Source organism: Echeneis naucrates, chromosome 13 (assembly GCF_900963305.1).
Source record: "Echeneis naucrates chromosome 13, fEcheNa1.1, whole genome shotgun sequence".
Lineage (NCBI taxonomy): Eukaryota > Metazoa > Chordata > Actinopteri > Carangiformes > Echeneidae > Echeneis > Echeneis naucrates.
The window spans coordinates 13,102,809-13,119,372 of NC_042523.1; the positions used below are offsets into that span (position 1 = coordinate 13,102,809).

The window sequence follows — 16,564 nt, forward strand, 5'->3', positions numbered from 1 at the left end:
AAACTCCCTTAGCGACATAGTTGTTGTGTATTGCAGATCACACAGATCTTTATTTTCCAACCTCACCAGACATTTCCAACAGCAAACACAAGGAGGAGGAAACGGATCCAATGTCTACAAAATAAAAGCCTCAAACTGAAATGTGACGCTCGTTTTGAGTTATAAGACTTTTAACTGCCGTGTTTTGGTGTTTGTTTAGCGGCTGTCTCCAAGTAATCATTTTCTATAAAACTTGTACATTGCTAACTAAACACGTCGCTGTTCTCCAGGCAGACAGACGGGTCGGATTTTATATTGAATGTTTGAAAGCGGAAGTGTAGTATTTTACCAACTGAATAGTATTTTACCTCCGTGCGTGTGAGAAAGGGAAGAAAGGAGAGCAGCTTACAGTGAAGTGCTACTGGGTTGGAAGAAGGGAAGTGGTTGGCTTTTTATTATTAATATTATTATTATTTATTACTCTGCCCATTTCCACCTCCTTATCCTGGCGAAAGGTTGAACGGTTAAAATGGAGGCGGACAGATCCGGCGGAGGACCAAACCCGAACTCCGGTGGCAGCGGAGCGGGGCGCAACCCGAACGGGCCCAAAGCAGCACCGGGCCAGGCGACATCAGCTGCGGCCACCGGGGCGATGGCAGCGGCCGCGGCGGCGGCGGCGGCGGCGGCCGGGGCCATGCCCGGGTCGTCGCAGGCTCGGGAGCCGCAGGACGGGGACTCGGGTATGACGCTTCCTGGGATCCTACACTTCATCCAGTACGAGTGGGGGCGCTTCCAGGCCGAGAAATACCGCTGGGAGGCTGAGAGAGACGAACTCAGGGTAAATATGTCTGTTATTTAACCCCCGTCTGATAAGTGAACGCCGGATAGAGGCCAGGACGGAAGCTGCAGGAGTCCAATCAGTGCTGCTTTGTGACAGCACTCATGCTCCATAGGCAGCTTAGGGATGACAAAATGCTAACGGGCTAACGATGCACCCCATCATTGTGTATTATTACTAGTTAGTAAATGAAGCTATGGAGGCTCCCTGCCCTGACTTCTAGCACAAAATGAACTAATTTCAGCCGGCATCAATCTTTAATCGTGGCCTGTTACATTTTAATCACACACACACACACACACACACACACACACACACACAAAACAAAAAATGGGGGTAAGGGTATGGCACCCGTCAAAAGCAGGTAGGCCATCTTTACAATAAAAGTAAAAGGTAATACAGGTTAGGTGTGGCTACCTTGTGGTGTCTGATATTTATGGAGGTGCACACTAAAAACATACCTGGAACAGGCTCATCTCAAGGTAGTTGTGTTTGTTTTGGTTCGTCCTCAGAGACATAGTTCAGGAAAATAGTTTCTAAATAGGCACATTTTTCATAGCCCACCGGGGAATATCTGGTGAGCCGAGGCTGTTGTGGTAAGAAGAAGATGATGCTGTCACACAGACAGGGGCTTCCCATTATAACCATTCACTTTGAGAGTGATTGTTACTTAGAGTTATTAAAGTGTAAACAATGAGTTTGCAAGTTATTTTATTTCCAAAGAACAGTGAGTAATACAGTAATAGAAAGCACTCAGTCTGACCTTTGAACATGTTCCAGTGTTGCACACCATACTAGGGACCAGTTTTTGCTGATCAACCTACTTAAGCCTAACAGACAGTGATACACTGAGCACATCCGTGTATCTAGTCCTATTGAAAGGAAAACATTTTTGAACTGTGGCCTGCCACACAGCTGTATAAATCAGGAGTGTGGTATTTGAACATTACTAAAAAGCGTCACTTGCAACAGAATTTTTCTAAATGTTGTTCATGCTGTCATTTCACTGGGATAAGGGTCAGTAAAGTATCGTCTTTTTCCAACTAAAACAGTGAGGCTTACTTGTAAATTTTGACTGCGTGTTAAACAACAAGATGACCTGCCACTTATAAACACATACATGTGCCGTATGCCTTTGGGTTAAAGAAGTGAAATGCCTTAAAAAATCAATGTAAGTGTTGTAGAAATGCTCTTGGGCAAAGCACGACCCCCTCCATAGCTCCAGTTATTCACAGGCCAATAGTAAAAGACAAATGTACTGTTCAACTCTTCTACATGCATTTGTGTAACTATGTTAGGCATTGCTGGGCAAAGATCGTGCTTCATCAAATTGTTCCACGATTAAAAATGGTTAGAAAAACACACACGCATGCAGAGATGATTTCTGCTCTGCATTTGGAATGAGGAACAGTTCAGCTATTCATTCCAAAACCCAAATCTGGTTAATTTTCTTGTAATTTGTATGAGCTCAATCTGAAGTTAATGGGTTTCACAAAAGTCACTCTGTGCTGTCCCCAGCTCAAACCTATGGAGTTATAAATAAGAGCTTTATAAAGTATAGATGAACAACAACAAATCTCCTTCTCTTGCTGCCAAATAGGTGCGTGTGGGGAAAGAGTGGGTATGGAAGAATGAAGCAGGCCATCGTATATCCATCGTGCCATTAGCGGTTGTTACGTGGTTTGTTCACTCGTGTGCATTTGCTGCACATGATCTGGTTTTACAGGTACAATTAACAACATGTACTATGCTGAGAGAAGAAAGGGCCAGTGCAGTGCCAGGCTGCAAAGTTGACCTTGCTTACTTTTTTAACAACCACAAGGCTGAAGCCTCTGACTTTTAGATACTATTAGAGCTCTCCACATGCCAGTTACCATGTCCCCTGGAAATGTCCGGTGCACTTACCAAAATCTAATACATATGCCCACCAAGTAGTCTTCTCGCGTGTCACCTGTGCATCACATTTATGCCATTCATATGACAAGACAGGAAACTGGACACAAAGTCTGTCAGCAACAGCAAAACTATCACCCAAACTTGACAGGCACTGACCGAATGTCTGGGTCTGTGACATACAGTGTGTGACACTGTAACACATGTGCCTTCTATGAGGGTGTTTTTTGGTGTGAAAGGCCATCTGAGGTGCTGTATCTCCAGTAGCAGGCTGGGAATTAAAGCCCTCCCTGCTCTGCGCCAGGTGGTCTGTCCCACTACGACTATGGGGCCACAGCACAGGGGACAGGTGGCAATGGCCTTGTCTCCCTGTCCTTCAGACACCTAAGAAGCTATTTTGAGTGTGTTCTATCACATCACAGTTGTACTGCACTGTACTTTGTTGGAACAAGCTTGTAGTAATTAACTTACTATGCTAATCATTTTATTTCAACAGATAATCAGATATAAAATCAAGTCACTGGACTAATTTTAAACAGAAAAGGCATGACCTTTCCTGTTCCTATTTACATTTTTCTCATTTTCTTCTATTTAATTATATTAATCATATTAAGGGCAGCATTGGTGGCGAAGTGGTTAACCACAACAAGAAGGTGGCAGGTTCGGTTCCTGGCCTGGGGCCTTTCTGTGTGTAGTTTGTATGTTCTCCCCATGCTGGTGTGGGTTTCCTCCTGGTACTCCAGTTTCCTCCCACTGTCCAAAGACATCATGTTTGGGTTAATGGGTGACGCTGCATTGCCCTTTGGTCTGAGTGTGAGTGTGAGCGTGAGCGGCTGTGGTTTCTCTGTCTGTCTCTGTGTGTTGGCGCTGCGATGGACTGGCAACCTGTCCAGGGTGACCCCGCCCTCGCCCTGTGTGAGCTGGGATTGGCTCCAGCACACCCGCCACCCAGAAACGGATAAGTGCTAGAAGATGAATGAATGAATGAATGAATGTGAAAAATCATATCAGTGGCTGTGTAGAATAGATTACTGGTGACCCAGATGACATCACTTCCGGTGGAGTAAGGCACATGGGGCCCCTGGGGAATTCATCTCTAATTAATAGGTCTGCGCTGTCAAACCATGACATACATATGATATCCATATATTTGGCACGATCACATTAGGTGCCTCCCACACAGACTTGAAGCTGCTATAAAATTTTATTTATTTTCTGTGTGTTTTAGGTCACTTTCTTCTCTATATCATTCTGTCCCCGTGGTTGCATTTCTCAGTATTTCCCACTGAAATCTCATTTGCTCCATCAAACAGCTTCTGGTCACTTCTGGTCAGCAAATCCAACTTTTTAGGATGCCATTCTCTCAGTAAACGTTACACACACACACACACACACACTCCATCAAAGCACACTGTCCCAGAAAAGTTCATTGCTCTACTTGTTGGCTCATGGATTCTCTCATGGGGATGAAGAGATGAGAAGATGGAGGGTGGCCAGTGGAGGAGGAAAGCTGCCCTTGACTCTGTTCTGAGGCTTGTAGTAAGGGGCTGATAGAGTAGGTTAAACACGCAAGCATCCATGCTACACCAAACTCTGGAAAGGTCAGTGGCAGGAGGCCACACAGAGGAAAACCACAGCAAAGAGAGATCAGATGGCACAACAGGTTTGCTCGCACCAAGGTTCCTTTGTGCTGTAGGCTTTGTTTAGAAAACATAATAAAAAAGAAAATAACTGCACCATCAGGTTTTATCATTCAATTATCAAAAGGGTAACGAAGGATTGTGTAGCCCATTAACGTGGCTCAACATGGCATACAGTCTGCATTGCCACTGTAATGTGAAGGGCACATGATGGTGTACACAGCCTCACCTGTATTTTAGCCAACAATGCAGTGTAAGGGATTTGAGGTTTCGGGCACTGATGGGAAACTCCTTCTAGGAACACAGCATGACAGTGGCGCGCCAGGCTGTGATGGTTATCTGTGTGTCTGAACAGGTTGTAGCTCGTCTCTGAGTGACTAATAGTAAAAATGCTTGCCCTGCCCCTCAAGGGTGAAGTAAAGACATTCCACATAGAGGTAGAAATTACAAGGCTTGTTGCTAAACTGAACAATTTTTTTCTCAGTTTGTTTCTGAGCAGATATACTGCATTGTTGTATTTCATTCAGGACAAAGTTGGCTTCAGTAAGAAAATTTACAATGTGATAAGCTCAGCTACTACCTATATGCAGATAGTTGTGACTATAATTTTTGATGATTGCCACTCAGTTGATTTTATTGAGGCTAAACTGCCCATGTTGTTAACACTCACAGAAAAGATGATTGATAACTGCGCAGAGAATTCTGTGTTAAAGATGTCCTTATCAGCATACAGAATTTCTTGTGTCATTCCCTTCCTGTGACAGATTTTACCCAAACCATGTCTTCTGCTTAACCCAAAGCAGACCACAGTATCAGTTACGTTTTTTAGAGAGATATTTCCAGACCAAGCTTGAATCTTAGACTTGTTGAGAGAAATTACTTAGTATACAAAGAAGACGCTATTTTAATGAAAGCTGTGAGATTCAGTTTTTGTGTCTGTGTTCCATCTGTTTTCGACTATTTTATTAGCCAGTATATAATGTACATGCTGTCCTGATATGTGAACCTCCCACACTATGACACAGCTACACAGCTAACACCACAGCTGAGCTCTGCTTGGCTTGCATTTTATGCTTATCATGGTAGCATTGATATCTTATTATTCTAGTGTTTTTGCCTATGTGAAGTATACAAATACACTGTTCCATCTGATAAAACGAAACTGCAATATCACTCCCAGCTGCTTTTACATACTTACCTAATCATGATAATTGGTGATATATTAGCAGTTTATAAAAGGCCTGTCAGAGGTATTTCTGTTTCTCCTATTTCCTCTTCAGCGTATTGAAGCCTTAACCCAACCCTAACCGCATTCATTATTTTACAAACTTTAGTGGCTTTAGATCATTTTTAAGAAATCAACTACTCATCTTTGATTTGGCCAAGCCAGACAAAGGTGACTATATTTCACAACCTTTCGGATCATGCCTGCCATGTTGACAAGTTATCACCGTCAGTTATCTCCAAATTTCACAGATAAGCATATAAAATCACATTGCATTAATCAGGATTACTCAGCAGCAACAGCAGCAGTAGTAAGGTTTGCTTGGCAGATTATCCTGTGTTCCACTGGCCCTCCAAGCTGGATACGTGACTGTGTGTGTGTGTGTGTGTGTGTGTGTGTGTGTGTGTGTGTGTGTGTGTGTGTGTGTGTGCGCGTGCGTGTGCGTGCACGTGTGTCTATGTGTGTGTCTATGTGTATGTGTGCTTTTTCCTGGGTGATTGACTACCCTCTCAAGTAGACCGAGTGCCTGCCCCATGAGATAGTGTTTTTAGACTGTTCCAGTTTTACTGAGCTGTGTATGCGTGTGGGAGCAGACTCATGGACTCGAACAGGGGCGTGCAGAGGAGAAATGGACTGTAAAACAGGCACTGTTAATGCTCCAGCTCCCCTTGGCTCAGAAAAAGCAAGCAAGTGAGGGAGTGGAGCTACAAAACAATTGTGCCTCTTATTACCTGCATACAAATTTTGAGTGAAGAGGGGCCATGAGGGTGGTTTTCTCCTTCAACCAATAGAGGGCAGGATGTTTGCTGCCCAAATGTGAACCACAGCTCAAACCCTCTTCACTGTGAAGCATCATTGGGTAATAAAGGAAAAACAGAAAAACCCACTGTCAAGCTTTACCATACGATGGTTTATTAAAGGGGACTACCTGCCCAGGGATAATCTTGATAAGTGTTGTCATTGTACGCTTCTTTTTTCTTTTTTTTCCCCATCGTCTCTCTTAATTATTTGACAAATGGCAAGGATTGGCCTGGAACATCTTTTTCCTCAAGGTACAAATCTTATCAGCTCAGTGAGGAAGGAAAAGGATATAAAATGAGAGAGGAAGTACACAAACGAAGGATGTGACTTGAAAAAGTGTATTTAAATTTGGCTGGTCTGAGTCTTGTTTTTGCTCTTGTGTAGATGCATACTGAGGCCTTGGTTAGGAGAAGTTAAAAATAAGAGCCCAGCTCCACAACCCTATACTTATGAGTTTTGAATGCCTGTTTGAGGCACTCATAACATCAAACTTTTTTCAAGGCCCTGATTGCTGTTGATATCAAATGCTTTACTCTTTTGCAGTAATGTATCAGACATGTTGCTTTTTAATCCAATCTCCAATTGTGGAGAAGAAGTCTCAATTTGTATTAATTTTGTGTTCATATATGTAAATATACAGTACAGGCCAAAAGTTTGGACACACTTTCCTATTCATTTGAATGAGAAGGTGTGTCCAAACTTTTGGCCTGTACTGTATATGCTCATATATGTGTTTTTTACATGTGTGTGCCTTGTGTTTTGTTAAGTAAGTTGTGTGTTTCCTTATCATCCTGTGCATGTGTGTTTAAGGCTCAGGTGGCCTTCCTGCAGGGTGAGAGGAAAGGGCAGGAGAATATGAAACAGGACCTGGTGAGGAGGATTAAAATGCTGGAATACGCCCTCAAACAAGAGAGGTATGGCAAGTGTCAGGAAACCTGATTTCATGGTGAACGTTTTCTTTCCTCACTCTGCTTATAATAGTGCTTTCATGTTGCCTGGTGTGGGGTTGCAGGGCTAAACACCAGAAGCTGAAGACAGGAAATGACCAGAGTCCAGGAGACAAGAAACCAGACACAGAGGCAGATCAACGTATGTTATGTATTTGTCATGTGAAAATGTTATATTCCCTTCTGCTGTTGTCTCCTTTTCTGTAGTATATCATTTTCTGTTTTTGGACTGATGCTCTGCTGTTGAATCACTATTGACCAATCTATTTTCTGTAGTTCCCAATGGGCCAGCTGAGTCAGATGCTGAGCCAGCCAATCAGATGTCCTGGAAGGAGGGACGTCAGCTACTACGCAAGTACGACTTCTCTGTCATCTTCCTTTTTTATCTCAGTCCCCTACTTTGGCCCGTGTGTATACTTACATGTTATTTTTCCTGTGAATGTAGATATCTGGAGGAAGTGGGTTATTCAGACACAATCCTGGACATGCGGTCTAAGCGTGTGCGCTCCTTGCTTGGGCGAAGTAGCCCTGAGGCTAACGGGCCCCCACCCAGTGAAAGTTGCTCTGAGCCTGAGCCCCGTGCAGGTGGAGAGTCGTTGTTGGTCAGACAGATAGAGGAACAAATTAAGAGGTGAGACTGTGTAAATGCTTTCCACAGAGAGCAATCGTGATATGAACACTGCTGACAAAACATTATACACATGATATGGCATCATTGAATATTGATGCAATTAACCGTTGCTCCTGTACCACCCTTTATAAGATGTGGCAGCAGTAAGAAAGGTTTTATACGGTATCACTGAGTTCATCCTACACTAAGGTATTCTCCGAAATATTCTTTTTGTTCATTCAGTTTAATATGGGCAGACTGCAAAGTAATGTGTCCTATTTGTAGAAATGCGGGCAAGGAAAGCTCTAAGGAACGTCTGGGTGGCTCAGTGCTGGATAAGATCCCTTTCCTGCACGGCTGTGAAGATGATGATGAAGAGGACAGTGACGAGGAAGATGACTTCCAAGGGATGGCCACAGACTGCATCGATGGCCCACGCAAGAACAAGAAATCACGTGTAAAGGTACAACCAGTGATGAGAAATTAAATTAGATGGAGCTGAACGATGAAAAGAATGACTTGTCATGTGCTCTTCTCTGCTCTCATGTCCAGATGGGCTCAGAGCCCATGACCACAGACCTGGACCCAGAAGACGAGGAAGACGATGATGACTCAGAAGATGCCCTGGGAGAATTTGACTTCCTGGGCTCGGGGGAGGATGGGGAGGGGGCGGGAGAGGCCCGGATCTCGGGGGACGGACGGGAGCTAGGTACGCTGTTGCCATAGCAACACCATCAGCACCAGCACTGCCAGAGTCACTGCCACCAATGTACATGTCTCTATTGCCGCCTGCCCCCCCCCACCCTCCCGCTCACCTTTTATCTATTACTTCTCATTGTGTGTTGGCAGTTCTTCAATAAAACCAGCCTCTTTTCCCAACCACCTGTCTCTCTGTCCTGCTTCACGAGCTGTCAGTCTGTGACTCTTCAGAGCTTTGTAGCTGTCATCTCTGTCTGTAGATGTATTTTCTGTTGTCTGGGACCATTTCAAAGGTTGTCAAGCATGCTGCCTTATCTTTTTATATATCAACATTTCATTCTCTGAGTCATTTTTATACAGTGGCTCTGTTTTTTTTTTTGTTTTTTTTTTAATTGATTTTTATCCTCACAAAAAGTATGTATAAAATTGTGTGTGCATGTAATATATTCAGAGATTTAAGTCTTTTTGCCTCCATCCACATACAATTGTCTCATCTGTCGATCTGTTGGCCTCCCCGTTCTTCCTCCGCCTCTCTGCATGACCGGATGTTTTGTGTCTCTCTCCTCTTGCCGGGTTCAGAGAACCGCAGGAACAAGTTACAGGGCATGATGTCGGACTTCCCTCCTAAGCCCACCCCGCCCCCTTCAGTATCGGGACAAGCTCGCCCCAGTGAAGGTAAGTTGGCCGTCCACCAACTATGTGCCATAGAATCCATAAACTGCCACATCCTTTGCATTGTTTCTCAGCCTCCCCAGTATCCCACATGCATGAGTTAGATGTTCAATCTTAAATTTAGAGGGTCTAGCCTGCGAAAGGGTAACAAAATTACACCTACACGTATGACTCTTTCCTCCGGTAAACAGTGTGGGATTAAGTGAACAAGATAAAACTGTTGTCCCAGAGATCTTAGACCCATTGCTCTACTTTACTGTTATGAGTCTCTGTCGTTCTTTAAGACCATGATGTTTTGTCAAGCTAGTCTGTGCTTTTCCCCCTCCAACCTGCAGGTGGTGCCTTGGGCTTCTCCTCTGATGTCTTCATTATGGATGCTGTTGGAGGCGGAGACATGAACCTTGGTGAACTGGCTGATCTCACTGTTGCCAATGACAACGATCTCTCAATGGATGTAATTACAGATTTTCACTGGTCAACACCCAAATTGTAATTCAGTCTTCATGTGCACACTCAAAATGTGGGAATGTCCACTCTTTTTAAATGTATCAGATGCAGGATAACAGAGAGGAGTTTAAGAAGACATGGAACCCTCGTTTCACACTACGTAGCCACTTTGATGCTATCCGCGCTTTGACCTTTCACCCCAGCCAAGCAGTGCTGCTCACCGCCTCAGAGGATGGAACGCTAAAACTATGGAACCTCAACAAGGCCATGCACTCTAAGAAGTAAGTATCCTCATTATTAAACTGCCATGAAGTTCTGGCAAGAATAATGGAGAACAAGGAATTCATTTATATGTCACTGTTTATACATACAACAAGTAACTTCAAAGTTTTTCAAGAAGCTGTAGGATAGATAATGCACAAATAAAAATAATATGGAACAAATTTAAAAAGGCAGTGTTCCTCCACAGAAATGCAGCTTTGGATGTCGAGCCCATCTACACGTTCAGAGCGCACAGGTGGGTTACTAATTCACACTTTTTGCACAAACTTTTTCACTGTAGGACATGGATGACCATTAATGTATCCCTGTTTTTGCCTAGTGGTGCTGTTCTTTCACTGACCATGGGCGAGGAAGGAGAATCCTGCTATAGTGGAGGTTTAGATGGAACCGTAAGGTGTTGGAAGATGCCAGACCTTAATGTGGATCCTTATGATAACTATGGTGAGTTTTCACCAAATTCAAGGTCATAGTACTTTAATTAATACCCTTTGCTGTATTCCTTATTATTATATGTGTTTGTCCATCCAGATCCTGGCATTGAGAGCAGTCTATTAGCAGGCCACGAGGACAGCGTCTGGGGTCTGACCTACTCAGCAATTCACCATCGTCTTGCCTCATGCTCAGCTGATGGTACCATTCGCATCTGGGACCCTCAGAACTCAACTCCCTGCCTTTCTGTCTTCAATAAGGAGAGAGGTAGACATACGTGCTGGATGTGAACATTTGCTTTTGAATTCTTTCATTCTCCACAGCTTCATCTTCTTCTGTTTTACCTCAGAGCATGGAACGCCTACCTCAGTGGCCTTTGTGGCTACTGACCCCAACCAGGCAGTGGTGTCATTTGACGGAGGTAAAACGCTGCTCTACGACCTCAACACAGAGCAGAGCATCTCTGCACTAGAGACACAGACCAAGGATGGTATGTTCAGAATGCCGCAACAGGCACCCTTCCACCACACGATATTCCCTGCTCACATGTACGATTAAAGCATTAGATAAAACATATTAGATCAAGTTAGAGCTGTTTATCTTTACTCACAGGTAGTGAGCTGATCAACCGAGTGGTGAGTCACCCATCCGAGCCTGTCTCCATCACTGCACATGAGAACCGAACCATCCGCTTCCTAGACAATAAGACAGGTAACTGAGGGAGGTGTTGAGAGTTCTGTGGGTTGCCTGTTAGGTCGGAAGACTGGCAGATTTTTTTTTTTCTTGGGAGATGAATCTGTCAAATTAAGCTTAATGTGTGTGTGTGTGTGTGCGTGTGTGCGTGCGTGTGTGCGTGCGTGCGTGCGTGCGTGCGTGTGTGTGTGTGTGTGCGTGCGTGTGTGCGTGCGTGTGTGTGTATACAGGTAAAGTTGTTCACTCAATGGTGGCTCATCTGGACGCCGTCACATGTCTTACTACAGACCCTAAAGGCACTTACCTCATCTCTGGCAGTGAGTACCGCTCAGTTTTTCTGTGGTCTTATCCCTTCTGTATAAAAGTGTTTTTCCAGAATTATTTCCTATTTAAAAGTGGCTTTCATAGTCTTATATCTAGCTTGTCAAACTATATGCATTACCCTCAGCTGTCTCTGTCTTTGTTTCCATTTCCTCCCTTTGCAGGTCACGACTGCTCGGTGCGGCTGTGGATGCTGGATAACAGGACGTGTGTGCAGGAGATCACAGCTCACAGGAAAAAGCACGACGAGGCCATTCATGACGTGGCTTTCCACTCCTCTCAACCCTTCATTGCCAGTGCTGGCGCAGATGCACTTGCCAAGATCTTTGTTTGACATGACTGTCGTCCTTCTGGTGAGATGAGTGGGTGGAATTTGGAGGTGTGCAAGACAAGAACTGGTGGAGTTTAAGAATGTCGAAGATTCACATGCAATAAGATATAAAGCAAGATTAAAAGATTTAGAGATTAAACTCTTCACTCTCTACAAGTACTCTTGGATTTAATTTGCTTCGTTCCATTTTATATATATATATATATATATATATATATTCACTCTGTGAATTTAACCCATAAAGTTTAGTGGTTTATTATGCTCAGTACAACTTAGCTTCTTAAAAGAAATCAATATGACATGTCATGTGGCTCAGAGATTAGTTTCCTTCATATATTTTAGTGAAAAGCATTTCTAATGTGTTCATTTTAATTGCATGACGTCTCATATCATTCCACTTTAGTTAATGTCATGTCCTGTTTGTAATGTGCCTTGGTCTAACTTTTATCTCCCGCTTTTTGTTTCTGTTTTTAGAGCCCTACAACCACAACTGGTCCAAAAGCATCTGATGACGACAGTGGGCAAATTTCACCTGCTTACATACACACACACAGTACACACATTCTCACACACACACACACATACACACACACATTTGTCCTGAACCCCACTGGCTGGGTCATGGCCACAGGACGTCACCTACGCTCAAATACTCACTGTTCTCTGATGCCTCAGTGACTTCTTGTAATACCAATCACTGCTTTTTTATAACTTTAACTGATCTGTTTTCAAGTAATCATACCTGGAGGAACACTTTTCTACACTACAATACTTTGCTCTGCTTGTTTTTCTCTAATTTCTGCCAATGGCTATTAGAAAGCAACACGTGTGTTTGTGTGCTTGAACTGCTGACACACTACTCACATTTCACACAGAACCACACTGCACCAGATACACAATGCACAACTGCACCATTGCATTTCATTTGAGATCTTTTTTCAAATAGCTGAAAAACTGCTTGTTTCTAACACACGTGTAGACGTGATTTAAAACAGTGACCTTTCCCAATATCAGCAGAGAACACCGGACCAACCTCTGCATTGGGAATCAATGTATTACATTCCAAAGACTCCCAGGGCCGAGTGTGTGGGGTGTCGCATTTGGGGTTGGAGAATGTTAAACTTAGTTGTGTGTGATGTGAGGAGGCACTAGAAAGTTTCTAACCAGTGTTGAACAGATAGCTTTAATTTCAACTTTTTCGCCAAGACACCAAGTCTCATTTTATGCCAGAGTATTATAGCGTCCCTATGATTCTGCCTCAAATTTGTGTGTGTGAGTGAGACTGAGCATCACTCTGCTGTACAAGATAAAAGAACAAGCTCACAGAATCACAGTCCAGTTTTACAGATGTGCAGTTTGATCTAGACTCTGCAGACTGATCCTGTTGGTGCATGTAAAGCTTGATAACATGAGGGCATAGTTGAGGTCCATAGACTACAGAGGTGTGAGGCAGGTTTGTGCGCTCTCAACAAATGACACAAATGGTGTCCTTTGGTGCTTTTTTGCTGTACAGAAGAGTGTGTGTGTGTGTGTGTTTGATTGTAAATGCACTAGTTAAATCATGGTGCTATGGGAGACCTTGTCAATCTTGAGTCAGAATCAGGGACTTGTGTGTGTGTGTGTGTGTGAGAGAGAGAGAGAGAGAGAGAGAGAACAGAGACTGTATGCAATATGTGTACATTGAATGAATCAACTTTTTCAATGGCATTTCATTAACCAGTCACATTTCAGAGTTAACAGTCACTGGTAATGTTTTTCAGAGGGATGTGAATAATGCTTGAGGAGTGTATGGAGCTGATGAGAATTATATTACAGTGAACACATGAGCTGAAGTTGTTTACTCAGATGAAAGCTGTTCGGATCATCCTTTCTAATTTCACCTTGAAGCTGTTGCCAGTTGGTAGGCATGTTCAAATCCATGCTTTTGATAAAGTTTCACCTTCACTTTTGTGCTGAGGTTCCCTGTTCTTGTTGCACAGTAGCACATTACCCAGAGAGCTAATGACATGAAGCAAGTCTCCTCTTTGTGAAGAGGCATTCAGGGGGAGAAAAAGCTCCAGGAGTTAGAAAAAGAAACGAAGAAGGCTTTTTTTTAAATTCAACCACTTTTGTCAGAAAGAGAGAAGTATTCATTTAAGATGCGCAGGTGTAGGTAACACGATTCAACACCTATTCTGTCTGGCTGATTTGTTAAGGGTCCCGCAGAGAAAAGCTGTTTTAGGTTTCTTTCAGCCACCTCACATTTCTGTCAGTGTCCTGCATCGATGCTGATAAATGCAGGATGCACGTTTGTTTGCTCTACATACTTAAATAAAAGTTGCCCACTAACAGCTGAACTGGCTTTACTTTGCTGGTAATGTTATTTTGTTACCTCAAGAAGTCCAGTGTTGAATGGACAACTTTCTTCCTTCTCCTCCTCAAAAGTACAGGGTCACACTAGGGGTCAGACTAAAAGGAAAAAAGTAGCCTAGAGGTAAAAACTCCTCTCCTCATCATTGGGGACACTAGCATTTAAAGTTCTGATTGTTTTTCTCAACAGGGTGGTGGACATTTTTGTATGCTGTACATCTTCTCTTTGACAGTCGTTTGTCAAAGAGAAAAACTAGGCGGCACATCGTGATTGCACTGCTGCTGGGCACAATGTCCTGTTTTCACATTTAAATACTATTTGGTTACACGGTGCACTACATCTAATAGTGGATGCTGAGAGTAGACAGACAGGGTGCAAGAATGGTGTTTTGCAGGCATTTTAATACAATCTGGGGTCAGTACTTAATTGGTGGAACCTGCTTTGGGTCACAGTTAAGGAGAATTAATGATGGGTTTTTTTCCCACTCGAGCTACTGTTTCCCCTTTCTGAGAATAAAGACAAATCAGTATGAGACATCAAAAAAGAAAAAGAAATCAAAACTGAGGTTGTAAATGATGACTAGAAATGCCATTATGTGCTGTAAATGTCCATCATTTCCTTGTTTTCTTTATTGCATTTACTTTTCTTTGATTATGAATATGGTTATTAAGATGTAAGAATACTGTAGTATCATAAGTGAATCATTCTTCCTTGCTAGGCATAGAACTTGCTTGTGATTGATAATGGCAATGTATAACTTGTAAAAAAGCAAAAATAATTAAAAAACATGAAAAAAAAAGTAAAAATAATTCTGTTACCAGTCAGAGGCCAAGGTAAAGGACTCTCATTTCTTTGTGTTTTTATTTTTTTATTAGCAATTTATCACTGTGTGATATTTTGTACATCATATTAAGCTGTATTCAAACTATTTCCTCTAACTACAAGGGATAAGAGACCTGCTTTTATTAATTTTGTTTTATTATATATTTTTGAACTGTATTCTAGCTTGTATCAAATGACTTCTCTTTTTGTTTACGGGTCCCCTGTTGTTTGTCATTAAGGAAAAAAAACAAATGAAGATTTTGTACAGTGAACTGAGAGCTCAGTTTTGTGTTGTCTTTCTTTCTTACTAGGGTAACAAAACGAAAAAACTACCAAAAGCACAAAAAGCGTCAACCCTCATGTGAATGAAGATACTCATAGAAAACAACACATGGCTGAAATAAGACATTTTTTTCACCATCTGGCCCGCATATAGAGAAACTTTTTGTATGTCCCTGTGTTAACTACTTTAGGAAATAAAATAACAATAATAATAATAATAATAAAATAACCAGCTTCATCTTTAGTAAACATCTGTTTTTACCCCCATATACCATTGATTACTAAATTATAAAATCCTCAACTTAAAATATGGTCCAAAATCTTCTGGACATGGATGAGTCAAACTCTGATAATTCAACCTGGGTTTTTTGTTTTTTTTTTTTTTTTTTATTACTTGTCAACAAATTATGGGATCTTGCAAGAGCCATATTGGTCTCTTCAAACTTATTATAATAAATAAATAAACAAATCAAGATTCTAGCCTTTCCATAATGCAACTTAGCAGTACCTGCAGTAGATGCTTCATGCCTGTGAATTGCCAGTGTGTAAAGCAGGCATCCATACATAATACATAATTTGATTTGAATTTCAATACCAAAAGAGAAGACTTGGACGATAACAGCATACAATTAAAAAAAAAAAAAAAAACTACAATTGAGAAAAAAAAGGTTGCCTTGTCTTTGATCAAATTCAGTGGTTTTCCATTAAGGATTTTGTCAGTTGCCATGATTTAAGGTTCCAAAGTCAAGGAGAAATTGTGGTACTCAGCATCATACAATTATTTGCAAAGTGGCGGAAGTGAAACCTCTGATTAGTAAAATAATGTGTAAAGCTGATAAACCTCTTTAGTCTAAACATAGGCCTGGAAGTCAGCAAAAAGCATCACAAGCAATATTGTGTACAACTAGAGCCAAGACTTCCCTCTTGTGGTAAAAAGTAAAATTGTAAGCAAATATTGTTTGCAGCTACTGTACTGGGAAGTCTCTGGCCTCTTGTCCCATTAGAAATGATCTGAGTGCAGTTATCTGTGGTTGATTTGTTTTAATCAATTGTGAGGTTACTTCACAGAGAGACTGATAATATAGTGGTCCAAGAGGGATGATAAGATGATGAAGAAGAAGAGTTTAATGCGATTAGTGAGTTTCAGTATAATCACCGAGGGAGGTTTTCATGGCCTACAGTAGAAAATCAGTGTTTTAATTTGCAGGCTTCATCTGTAAAATGAGACTAGCAGTGCAGTCACACACTCTGATGACTGCAGCAGCCAAGCGTGATTCCTGAGCATACTGCCACAACATCCTTT

The 16,564-nt window shown here is 42.2% G+C and overlaps 1 protein-coding gene across 1 annotated transcript; it reads left to right on the plus strand.

The window, feature by feature from the left end:
- Positions 1–341: 341 nt before the first annotated feature.
- Positions 342–15,257, plus strand: strn4 (striatin, calmodulin binding protein 4). Its single transcript, XM_029517558.1, has 18 exons — positions 342–817; positions 7,187–7,290; positions 7,389–7,465; positions 7,600–7,678; positions 7,769–7,954; positions 8,219–8,396; positions 8,486–8,642; positions 9,212–9,307; positions 9,640–9,758; positions 9,857–10,032; positions 10,221–10,268; positions 10,353–10,474; positions 10,562–10,729; positions 10,812–10,952; positions 11,075–11,173; positions 11,386–11,472; positions 11,641–11,829; positions 12,282–15,257. The coding sequence occupies exons 1-17, from the start codon at positions 509–511 to the stop codon at positions 11,808–11,810; spliced, it is 2,316 nt and encodes a 771-aa protein (XP_029373418.1). The 5' UTR covers positions 342–508; the 3' UTR covers positions 11,811–11,829; positions 12,282–15,257.
- The last annotated feature ends 1,307 nt before the right edge of the window (positions 15,258–16,564 follow it).